The sequence below is a fragment of the Rattus rattus genome, chromosome 4, assembly GCF_011064425.1.
Source record: "Rattus rattus isolate New Zealand chromosome 4, Rrattus_CSIRO_v1, whole genome shotgun sequence".
Lineage (NCBI taxonomy): Eukaryota > Metazoa > Chordata > Mammalia > Rodentia > Muridae > Rattus > Rattus rattus.
The window spans coordinates 161,830,196-161,842,722 of NC_046157.1; the positions used below are offsets into that span (position 1 = coordinate 161,830,196).

At 49.3% G+C, this 12,527-nt stretch overlaps 1 protein-coding gene across 9 annotated transcripts in view; it reads left to right on the forward strand.

Annotated features, from left to right (window-relative positions):
* Agap1 (ArfGAP with GTPase domain, ankyrin repeat and PH domain 1) overlaps positions 1–12,527 on the forward strand; it is a 428,036-nt gene that overhangs the window by 364,485 nt on the left and 51,024 nt on the right. For all 9 annotated transcript variants that reach the window (XM_032901597.1, XM_032901598.1, XM_032901599.1 and 6 more), the window contains 2 exons: positions 8,047–8,201; positions 11,475–11,565. In XM_032901597.1, coding sequence (XP_032757488.1) covers positions 8,047–8,201; positions 11,475–11,565 — 246 coding nt within the window. The remainder of the gene's footprint in view (positions 1–8,046; positions 8,202–11,474; positions 11,566–12,527) is intronic.

The window sequence follows — 12,527 nt, forward strand, 5'->3', positions numbered from 1 at the left end:
TAGCCACAGTAAATGCTCAGTGTGTGGTTGCATCTATGAATTTTCATTTGAGCAGTGCATCTACTCTTCCTGTGTTGCGTGCGTGCGTGCGTGCGTGCGTGCGTGCGTGCGTGCGTGTGTGCTGCCTCCTGCCATATGACATACAATAATTTGCTGCAGAATTCATGTAATTCCATAAATTATCAAAATATTTTTCTGATTCCAGGCAGTTAATGTGTCCCAAATGACCACTGTCTGTAAACTAACCCTTCATGAAGATGTATGTGCGAAACACTCTGACTTTCATCAGATAATTTGAAAAGCTCCTCTTGAAATGTAGTGTTTCTTAAGATTTCCACTTGGTAGATTTATTCGGGGGTTCCCAGAAAACACCAAAATGAGATTGCTCCAGAGTTCAGTTCCCTAGACACAAAAATTGGCTTTATTAGTTGGGAGGGAGGCCAATTAATAAACCCAGTTTTGGGTAGGAGGCTGAAGAAGTTGTAGAACTGTTCTGGGGATGTAGGTTGTGAAGACAGACAGGGTTGTGCCTGAAGCCCAAGATCTCACCAAAGGACTGTTTGGGGGTTTTTTGTTTGTTTATTTCGTTCAATTTCTTTCCTCTCTGGCCCCTGGACCACACTGTCTCATTTGCTCCTCACAGTACCCCTGCCAAGTAAGTATTGTGTTCTCATGGGGAATCAAGGTTGCCGTAAGTTCCCCAGACCCTCTGCAGAGCTGCTTACACCAGGACACCCCACACACACACACACACACACACACACACACACACACACACACACACACACTCACTCCCTCCCTCCCTCCCTCCCTCCCTCCCTCCCTCCCAGAACCATATGGTAGACAAGTCCAGAATGTATAAAAATGGAAATTCTTAGGATAGATGGGTTATCCTTTGCCCATCCTTGAAAACGAGGCGCAGACCTTTGGTAACCCCTGTAGTGTCCAGGTTTAAAGCTCTCTGGCCTGTGGTTGGTGACAGTGAATGCAATTCCTTCAGCGGGAGTTGCAGCTTTAACGTGTCTTGGAAGCCTTTGTAGCAAGCCTCAGGGCCTGTTAGTGTTGTGAGGTGATAACTGTCTTTCTTAGCAGCCCAAGCAAAATGAGGTCTAGGTGTTAGGTGAGTGGGCTCACCTTGAGTGTTTGACTCTGTAGCAGATGTTTCTAGGCACCTAGGAACCAAGAAACATTATGTAAGAAAAAACAGGGGGCCCTGAATGGCAGAAATCCTCCAGGTCAGTGTGACATAGCAGACAGGGCTGCCATCCCCTAGCACAGGAAACAAGTGGACTCATGAGCTAAGGGACCAGAGTGACAGCATTGTTAGCCTCTTATATATGGATAAAAGGGTGAAGTAAAGGGAAGAGGGGTTGGAAGCAGCAAGCATAGCTCAGTATGCAGAGCCCACCCCTCTGCCAGTCAAGAGAGAGAGGAGTGCCTGAATATCGCTGACTTCACACTACAGATGACCCTTGTACCCAAGGGTCAGCCAATGTCCAAAAAGATCCTGTGGTCCTGCTCTCTCTACAGAGGTCCATTTCTGCCTAGAGAGAGACACAGAATACCTACTCTGGGCCATCACTGTGTGTCATGGGCCTCTCGAGCAGGATCTGGTCTGACTTAGTTACTAAAATTCAACCCAAAGGCTCAGTCCATGGAAAGTCACTTGTCAGTATGGAGACAAATTGGCAGAAGCTAGCATATGTAAGTGCTGACTGTGTTAATATGCTGCCTTAGTCACGCCCTTAGTACTGGCAAGACACCATGCCCAGAGCAGCTTATAGAAGGGGTGATTGGGGCTCACAGTTTCAGACAGTGAGTCTGTGACCATTAGGGTGGGGAGCATGGTGGCAGGCAGGCAGGCAGGCAGACATGGTGCTGAGCAGTAGCTGAGAGCTCACATCTTGAGACACAACCACAAGGCAGGGAGAGAGGCAGTGGGTGCTAACTGTGAATGGTGTGGGCTTTTGAAACCTCAAAGCCCACCCACAGTGGCACACTCCTACAACAAAGCCACACCTCCTCCTCATCCTTCCCAAACAGTTCTGCCAACTGGAGACCTAGTATTCAAACAGGAGCTGAAGCCAGACTGTAAAACCTCCACTCCAGAATTGGCTTCAGGGAAAGCAAGGTTGGCCATGCTGGGCACTCAGCACACCTGGGCAACAGAGAGAAGGTGGACGGCAGCCCAGAGGACCCTGAACAGCAAAGACATGGACAGCTTCCTGACAGTAAATATGCAGGGTGCTGTTTGGCCATCACCTTCATCACATCCATCGCTCCCTTTAGAAGTGGGGAAAAATTTAAGAGCAGAGCTGACCTTTGTGTTGTGGTGGGTTTGAGCTGATTTCTTAAACAGGTGGTTTCCACCATTGATAAAATACCTAAACTACATGCCAAGTGCACGTGGGCTTTTAAGGGACAAACACTGAAGCATGCACACAAGCCTGAGGCTGTGTATGACATCGCCTCATGGGGCACACAGGGCCCAGGCAGTGAGAGACCCGGAAACTGAAACTGTGCTGTTCATCTGTTCACAGTTTACATAAGGACAGCAGTCAGCAGACTCCTTAGATCCCAGGGATCTTAGGAAGGAGGGGACCGCGTGCTATGTCACTCCTAGCCAGCTGATGCTGATGTGGCTGATGGCCACAGAGGGTGGAGAGAGGGTTGACGCCTCAGTGCTGAGGAGTACACACTACTCCTGCGGAGAATCCAAGTTCGGTTCCCAGACCCACAAAATGTGCCTGCTAACTCTGCTTCCAGCTTCAAGCAGTCCAGAGTCTCCTCCTGACCTTGAGTGCCTGCGCTTGCACATACCCACACACAGGCATGAATCTTTACAGAGAGGTGCAGTGACCTGCTCTCAGGCACCCCGACACAGTACAAGAGAAACCCTTCTCCATGTGGACGTCCCACTGCAGAAACCCCTTGCTAACTAATGTTCATGAACGGAGGGGTGGCCAAAGGCAGAGTTGGTGTCTGTGTTGAGCAGAGAGGTATGATGTGCCCTACCAAAGGCCCATCCTTCTGTGACAGAAACCAAGGACAGGATGCCCTTCTCCCTGAGGCCTTGACTGTTTTATTGGCTAGCCATGCTCAGCGGTGCCCATTGGATGCGTCGAGGCTCACGGCACTGGTGACTGACATCAGCCATGCCTGTGTGGATGCATCCCTCCTTCCCCTGAACCCTCCCTTCTGTGCAGTGAAGCCCACGTCAGTTCTTCACAGTGCCTGTTCATCAGTGCAGCAGGAAGCAGGCTCTTCCTTGCAGCCGGACTCCCTGGGGGGCCTCAGGGTCAGATCCCAGGCTCCAGGAAGCCTGGGAGACCATCTTCCCCCTCCAGAATGCAGACTCACGTGTGACCAGTGACAGACTGGCCTAAGTGTTCCTTGCAGGCCATACATCCTTTCAGCTTGGAAAACAAACCTACTGTGCTCCCTTGGTCGGGTCACACCACTCTGGAGCATGGCTGTCTTTCCTGTCCCATCCGTGCAGCCAGTGTCTGCAAGTGTCCAGGTCTTCTCCACCCCTCCCCCTGCCTTTCCCTGTTCTCTGTGTTCATCCTCATCAGGTGTCTCCTGTTAAAAACAGCCGCCGCATATTTGAACTATTTTCAGCTGTCTGTAGCCCTTTAACCCTTTGTCTGCTAGGATTCCACAAAAAATAATTGATGACTGATTGGCCCATTAACCTTTAAGGGGAAAAAAAGTTTGACAGCCCAGACTTGTGTAATGAGGAGGGATTCTCTGTGAAGTCGGTCTGATGGCTGAGATGCTCGCCCCTGAGGAGGCAAAATTAGCCCCCCGGGGCCTCGTCTGCATAGAAACTGGACACAATTAGTGCGATATCCGGTGTTATTAATGTCATTGGGAATAATTGGGCAGGTTGGTTTCGACAGGTTCATGGCTCTAAAATACTATTATAGTGGACCTTTCCACAGCCAACCGTTAAACACAGAAAACTGTTCAGGTCCCCCCGGAGCTCCATCACCGTTTCAGTGAGCTAGGGACCAAAAAGTACATAGCCTGGAGCTTCAGGCTAGGGTGAGGTGGCCTTTGGGGTTCTTCTTGGGGGTGGAAGTAACTTTGTGCTTGTGTGAATGTCTTGAACTAAGTACATGCTTCTAACATATATGCCGAGTGGGTCGTCTACAACCTGAGACTCTGCATAAGCCACTATATCTGTCATTACATGTATGGTTTGTATCTGCAAATGACACCAGGGATAAAACACTAAAATGGGCCCCTTTTACTAAGCATCCGTTGTTTGGGGGTGAGGCAGTGGTGGGAGGGGATACCTGTCATCTCACTCCTTGGGAGACAGAGGCAAGGCAGGATCTTGAATCTGAGGCCAGTCTGAGCTACAAAGTGAAGCCCAGTTTCAAAAGGCCAATAAATAAATAGAAGACGGTAATGCTCAGCTCTGACTGATCGTCCCACACTGCCAATTGTGCCTATGATCATTAAAGCTGGTTGCTAAGAAAACCTCTAGTATCATCAACTGACAGTTTATAAAGTAACACAGCCTTCTGGCTGTTGGGGAATTGACTGGCGCTGTGTCACCTAGTGAAATGTCTGAGCGGTACAGGAGGAGAGTGTGTTCCACTGGGCCATCTGCTTTCTCAGTCACCGCCACTGTACAAGTCTGAGCATGGGTCAGGTCTGGGGGCCTCTGGGTGCCATCGGTAAGCATTGACACTGTACACTGTACCTGTACACTGGCTTTATCAGTGCTTGTTCTAAGTGACAGGAACCTTGGTAAAGTGGAGAAGGCCATAAAGACAGTGAAACATCCCGTGTAACCAGCTGTGGGGTAGGAAGGTGTAGCCAGCTGTCTGCAGGAACGTCTGGGCTTGGACCCTGGAAGCTGATGGGCTTCCTAGCACTTTTTGGCTGTAGTGTGCTGGTGGCACTCAGTGACCTCCACCAGAGGACAGGGCAGGACCACACCCCTTGGGTACACAGCGTGTTTAGGCTTTGTGGCTTAACATCTGCCGTGTTCTGGAATGAATCGTGTATTACATCAAGACTCAAAATTTCGGGTTTCAGAACATTTTTGCTCTTGAGTTTTCAGATTGCTTTGTGTACCCACAGAGTACATTATCTTGGGCTTTGCTGCCCCCCCCATTCCTCTTTTTCAAAATGGATGAGCATACTTTACGGAAGACCCCTATAAACACCTGGGCCAGGTGAGAGAGAGGTTCAGGCTTGTGAGGTAGTCATACAGGAGGCATGGTCCACAGAAGCTTCCAGAGTCCTCCATCTCACCATGTAACTTGTCTGGCCTTCCTTTTACTCTCCCAGTTGTATGCCTTCCTCCCATCCAAGTGGGGGATTCCGCATGACTGAGCATTCGGAAGATGGTAGCAGTATCTAGTCAGTGCTAGCTATTCCAGAGAAATGAGATTGAGGGGAAAGAAGACCGAGCAGAACTATGACCTGACTGGGTACTCATTCCTAGGCTTGGAAGTGAGGTGTCAGAGCAGTGTCATGAGGGAGAGAGCAGAGGAGACTGAGCACACAAGTGCCACAGAGCGTGAGGTGGAGCTCTGTGGAATGGAGTAGAACGGTGTGTGTCTGTGGGGTGTACATCCTATGCAGTTCTGAACACATTTATAGAGGAACTCCGGGAGCTCCGAGGAGAGTGAAGAGATCCTTACGAAATCTAAATCCCCAAGAAGGGATGGGAGGTAGCCATAAAGAAGCAGAGAGGTGCAGCAGAGGGAAACCACCAGGAATGGGGGCAGGTGGGTGGGGGAGGGGGTGTACAGAAGGGCAGAGGGAAATCTGTGTCCACTGGAAGGAAAACTGACAGTGTGGTGCAGTGGGTTCTGCTGGACGTGACAAGATCCTGGCACTCCTGTGAACTCAGCCTCTTGACCCGGATTCTTAGCCGCCACCTGGGTGTGCGTGTCCTTACAGAACGGGGTCCTTCAGAGATCCCACTCTGACTCCCCTGAAACCCAGGGCATGGAGGAAGGTAACTGAGAACCCTGGGACCAAACCTGTACCTCAGTCAAGCCATTTAAGCCATTTGCCCTCCAGCTCACAGTGTATCTATCTCATGATCCCAGCTAGAGGCATGGGCAGAAATCCTCTAAGGAAGAGCAGTGTACAGAGATCTAAGCTGGGAGGCCCAAGGCCGTCATTTCTCCCCTGGACCTGCAGTAAATCCCAACCAGAGGGAACTGTCTTACCATACTTGAGCTCCACGGATGCAAAGTGACGTAAGGCTATGCACAGTGCCCACGTCCTTCTGTGAATGACCCAAATGTCCCTTTTTTCTACATGAATTATATAACGTGTCCCTGTCCTACCTGCCCCTCCACTAGCTTTAGGTCCTGAATCGGGGTGCTATGTGGTAAAAGTTAGAATGAACAGTATCCTGACATAGACACTCTGGATCAGGAGAATGGGTCTGTTCGAGCCCACAGATGCCACAGCTCTGCTGGTAATCACAGGCTGCGGCTGCAGGCCAGCCTCAGAGAAACCTGTCTGAAGTTAACCGTGTAGTCTTTTTTTTTTTTTTTTCTTTTTTAATGTCCCCATTTCCAGGCCTTGGGCCCCTCCCCAGCCATCCCCCACACAACGCGTGGGTGTGTCCCACTTCCACACAGACGTGGGTCTCGAAGACAGCACAGTGCCATTCCTACCAGGACTGTCTTTTGAATTCTTAACTACTCAGTCCCCAAAATCCAAGAACAGAGGAGAACACACCGACCAATGCTAAGCAAGCTGGGCTCTCTGGGGAAGCAAGAGGGTTTGCACACAGGTGTGCTTGCCCAGCTTCCAGGTGGTGGTCAGACGGCTCAGGGTTAAGGCCCGCTCGTCAGATTAGAAGTTCAGAGAGAACCAGATTGCTTACATCATAATCTTCAGAACACAAAAGTGTGCCATAGTGATTGGTGGTGGTGGGTGGTAGTGGGTGGTGGTGGAGGAGGAGAAGGAAGTGTTATTGAGGACCTCCTGAGTACCCCATTCCTAAGCACTGTCCCAGTTCCTAGGTGTGGAGCTTGATGGCCTCCATGTGAGATTAGGAGGCCAGAAGTGGGTCTTTGGGAACAAGAGAGCCACCATGCCCTTGTCTATGCAGGGAGAAGGGGGAATGACTTAACTGATAAGCCAAGTCTGCAGGTTACTCTTTCATTATGACTACACTTGACCACATAGCCGGCGTTAGGTCAATGCTAGTAACTCGTCCTCTTCTGAGGCATATAAAGGGTCCAGCCTGGACTTCTGGCTGTATTTTCCTGAGCAGTCTCACCTTTGATTAGGTGCTGGGAAAGAAATACACACAGTCTCTTGTGGCCAGGTTGGGCAACATGTGCTCATACACAGTATTTAGCTCATGATAAATAACATTAGAAACTGCCTGTACCCAGTCCAGTCCATGGGGGAAGAAGATGAGCCTCAGGAGTGGAACCTCCCTAAAGACAGAGGGTCAGGTAGTATCACAGGATCAGGACACAGCCTCCCTTCCCCTTTCATAGCAGATGTCTCTCTGTGGCCCCCGCCAGCTAGGCCCATGTCCACTAAAGCACCTCTGAATCGCCTGGATTCATTTTGTCCACGTTTCTGCACGGCGAGAATTAACTCTCCCATTAATAGTTTCCCAGCCCTGGATGGACACCCACCTTAGCGTTTCTAGCTTACCTGGATCCAGACCCAACTCTTTCATAGTCTGGTTTCATCTCTGGCAGAACTAACTCCATTTTCCTCCTGCAGACCCAAAGGCCAGCAGTAAGTTGCAAACTTACTTTCCTAAGTTGCTTGGTCTGCGCCCACACAGAGATCCTGACATTCCACACTGTCTCTCCTTTCTCCCCATTCCCCCAAGCATCAACTGAAACCTAGTTATCTCTGCTGGCTTTCGGAAGCCGGTCTTGAGTGTTGGCTGGTGTGTGGATCAGATCTCAGCACTCCTATCCTGTGTGTGCCGCCAGCCCCATGCCGGTGCCATTAAATCCAGAGGCACTTGTGACAGGATGGGCTCGGGCGATTCTGTCATAAAAGTGAGCTCTTCATCCCACCTCTGTGTTCCAGAGCAAGAAGAAAACTTGGAGTTTATCATTGTGTCCCTCACTGGCCAGACGTGGCACTTTGAAGCCACCACATACGAGGAGCGAGACGCATGGGTCCAAGCCATCGAGAGCCAGATCCTAGCCAGCCTGCAGTCCTGTGAGAGCAGCAAGAATAAGGTAAGGTCCACAGCAGGCTGCCCCAAAATCAAGGCTGCTGATCATTAAAGGGAAAAGAAGGCCCAAGTGGAGCCCCAGGGGGGGACACAGGCGTCAGATGGCTTGTGTGGATGACAAGACCCAGGTATGCTTTGTGAGGAAAAAATACTAAGTAATTGAAAAGATAAAACCACTTTGTATCTACAAACACCGTGCATGTATTGGTGTCCTGGCTTGGCCGTCTGCGTGTGGCAGGATGTCCAACAGGAAGCTTTTGCTGTGGCAGCCAGCGCTACGTGGGACGCATTCGCCTTTCTCTGTAGGTGATGGAGCCTTTTGGACTCTGCCTGCTTATGCGCCCATACTTATTTTTTTTGTTGTTATTGTTTGACGCAGAATAAATCAGAAAAAGAGACCTGGATTTAAAAGACGCCCTATGCTGCCCTCATAAATGTCTCTAATGTCACAGGGATACAAACGCAGGGGAGATTGTAGGGAGTTTGGGTAAGGTGAATCCTGTTTTTTTAAAGTCGTGTATGTTTCATTCAGTAATTAAAAAGAGTTCTCCAGCAGTTGTTTGGCCAGAAATAAAAGTGCGTTCGCTGCGTTTTCTGGGCCGCTACTCGGTGATCTTCCTTGTACTGGCCCTGTCTTTCCCAGCCGGGTTCTTTCCATTTCAGTCTTTGAACCCTTAGAGACTCAGGACCCTTCGCTGACCCATTGAGATTCTTAGTGAGCATTTTGATTTTTCAAACTGCGATCGACTGGAAACCAAAGAAAGACATTGCCATCCACCTGCAGTTTCATTTATAAGCATTTAAAGAAACCTCTGCCCATGATGTATGGCCAGCTTTGTCATTAAGAAGGGAGTCCGTTTTTCAGAGAGACAGGGTGTGTTATTTTATTACCCTTGTGAGCCAGGGTAAGCCAGACCACAGCCATTATCAGCATTATGTAATTTTGTTCTCTCTTAGAAGATAGTTTATACCCAACTGGGAAGAATCAATGTCTTTTATTCTGAGCTCCCTGGATTCCCAAGTCGTGTCCCCATCTAACCACCATGTGTCTCCCCTCCTTACCAATGGGCACAATGACACCTGGCATCCACAGGCTTGGAATTTTAGCTTCAGAGCAGGGAAGAGGACATACACTGCCGATCAGACAAGCTCATCCCAGGTTGCATGGACAAATTAATCTCACATATTCTGACTGAAGCCACACCCCCTTTCTCTTTGATTTCAGAAGCTCTGGCCAGTGTTGGCTTCTCCCATTTTACTTCAATGAGAGCCTCTTTCCAGTTTTCTACTCTGAACCCAGACAATAAGATGTCTTAGACCAGAGGCAGATATACCCATGAACAAGCATACTTGTAGAAGTGGCTTCCCCTGGGAGGAAACCCCATGAGCAACTCAAGGACATCAGATAGGTACCTGGGTAGCTGCTGGTTAGATTGTGAGAGGGTAAAATGGGATATAGTGCCCCCACCACAGATGACCTGAGAAAAGCCCAGGCTCCATTAGAGAGAACAGTGCCCAGTATTTCAGATCCCAGTGGATAATCCAAATCTGACCAGAGAGACAGAGCAACTGACCAGTGAGCCACAGAGTTGTGTAGGTTTAAGGAGAAAGAAACAGGTGGCTAGGCAGACCCCTCTGTGTGTGTGTGTGTGAGAGATACCTCCTTACACAAATTCAAGTCATTAATGCTTTCTGGTTCCAAAGGGGAAATAAAAACACAGTAGTCCATGGTGCTCATGAAACAATAGCAACAAATAAATAACTCATTATTAGATAGATAACTCATTATTAGATAGATAACTTATTATTATATAGATAACTTATTATTAAGTAGCAAGCCATAAGCTGTTTTACATCCACCTGTTTAGCACCAGGTACCTTAATTTGTAAAGATTTGTACACAAACAGAATTTGTTCTAAGTTCTGAAACTGATCAGCTTTTGCTTTAACTGTGACTTCAAATGCACGTTGAGTAAACAAACCTTTAGAAATGTGCGTGTCACTTCCCACTCTGCCCCTTTGCTTCCAAGGTTCCATCCTTACCGATTCGCACAACTGGGGATGTGTGTAGAGGCTCACAGGTAGCGTGTTCTTCACAGCACTGTCCAGGGCCTAGGACAATTAGAACAGTCCACACGTTTAGTCCAGGAACTGGCTGTACCCTCAGTGGGCTCACACGCATGCATTTAGTGATGAAGTCAGAGGCTCTGCTCGCACTGAGTGACAGACAGAATCGCTAGGCTGAAAAGGCAGGCTTCAAGGCAACATGTACCGGTCCGGCTTCCCCACAGAACCTGTGATACAGATGTACATACAGAGACAGCCGGAGCAGGGCTTCTCAAACTTCCCTAACACCATCCATGGCCCTTAAATATAGTTCCCCATGTCGTGACCCCAACCATAAAGTTACCTCATAGCTACTTCATAACTAGTTTTGCTACTGTTATGAATCGTAATGTAAACATCTGATATGCAAGATAATCTGATATATGACCCCTGTGAGAGGGTCATTTGACTCCACCGAAGGGGTCACAACCTGCAGGGTAAAACCACCGAGCCAGGTGCTCTCTGGATAATGAAATCCTAGTTTGTAAACGCTTGTGTCTTTCCCCATATTTTCTAACCTTGCTGCAGCAAGTGAAACTTTTAAAAAGAAATCTCTTCCAAAGACCAAAAAGTATGCTTAAGAATAAATTCTCCTGCCTCAGTCCAGTGAGTGACTTTGATTTGCTGCTGCAGCAACTGCAAGACCCTCACATGAGGAACACTCTCTGGGCTGTGACGTGTGACTTAGTGGGAAGGGGGTTTTTCTGATGAACCAAGCACGCTGACTAAGGCCTGGCCCTTGGCTGATACACAGATCTCTCTCTCTCTCTCTCTCTCTCTCTCTCTCTCTCTCTCACTCTCTCTCTCTCTCTCTCTCTCTCTCTCTTCTTTCTTATTCTTTTATCTTCATACCAAGGAGGTGCGTGTCCGAGAAGGTGTGTTAGCCAGTGACATTCTCTGCGTAGCTGTCTCTGGTTCATTCACAAATGATGGAGGTCTGACCACTCTGCTCATTTTGGGCAGAGTCCATCTCAGCCAATAACCCTGACGTGCAACCTGTCTCTCCCTCACAGACTTCCCTCAGACACCAGAAAAGCAGTAATTGTTTGGAAATTGTACACTGCTGTTCCTGTGTATAATAGGGCTTTTTTTTTTCCCTGACGTTGTCAGAAGATGTGTGGATTTCTCCCAGATGCTCATATCTCGCATTTCTGCCTTCCTTTGTGCCTAGTCCCGACTCACCAGCCAGAGCGAAGCCATGGCACTGCAGTCAATCCGTAACATGAGAGGGAACTCGCACTGCGTGGACTGTGACACCCAGAGTAAGTGCACGGGATGACAGGGCCCCTGGATCCTTATGGCGACAGCAGAGAGAGGGCCCGTCATCAAGCCTTGGGGCCTTGACATATTTTAAGTTTGGGTTTTATCTTAACACAGTAGCCTTTACACAGCTTCCCTGGCAGAAGTGGCTGTTTCTTGCATGTTGGACGGCTCTGTGCCCTGTTTCAGCCTCAGGCATCAGTGGGTGAAGGACTGAAACAGTGAATGACTGCATCCCTTGGAGCTGTCCCGGTTTTATGTCACACTTTGTTTCCTTCTTACATCCTGGCGTGCAGAGCCTTGCTTTAATTCTGAGTCGACATCCTCAGAAGCGATGTAAACTTTGCCCGTTTATTGTCACATAGAGGCTTGAAGAGGGGGAAGTGCAGTTCAAACTGGGTAAAAGGTGCTGGTTCCCTTGAGGGATGTCTGGGAACTGAGCACCTCTGTCACTGGCCATGACGTCAGTGGGCCCAGTGGGCAAGGCAGAAGCCCACGCGACAGTCGAGAGCCTTGGAGGAGCAAAGGGCACCTCAGACCTCAGACCTTCCACCTCAGAGGAAGCTTCCTTCCAGAGTTGGCTTGTCAACAGGGCACTGCAGGAATAGGAGATGAGGAAGTGATGTGACTGAGCACCTCCCCTGGGTGAGCAGAGAAGGAGCGACCACTCAGGCTGGAGGTGATGGAGGTACTCAGGTGCCACTAGGAGGGATGGTGAGGTCTTTATGCATTCGTAGGCAGAGGTGCACTGACCACATTTCACAGCAGGGACGGAACTCTGAGCTGGTTTATGTGGAGTGGGGAGACTTCCTGACCATGCCAGCTCACTGTATGAGGATAGAACAGCAGGGTGAGTTGGAGACCTGCGGGTGAATTGTGAGCGTCTCCTCAGGAAACACCAAGGCACCAGGCCAGGCTTGCTCCAGACGAAGGGGAAGAACTGAGCTTTCCCTAAGGGCCCTGG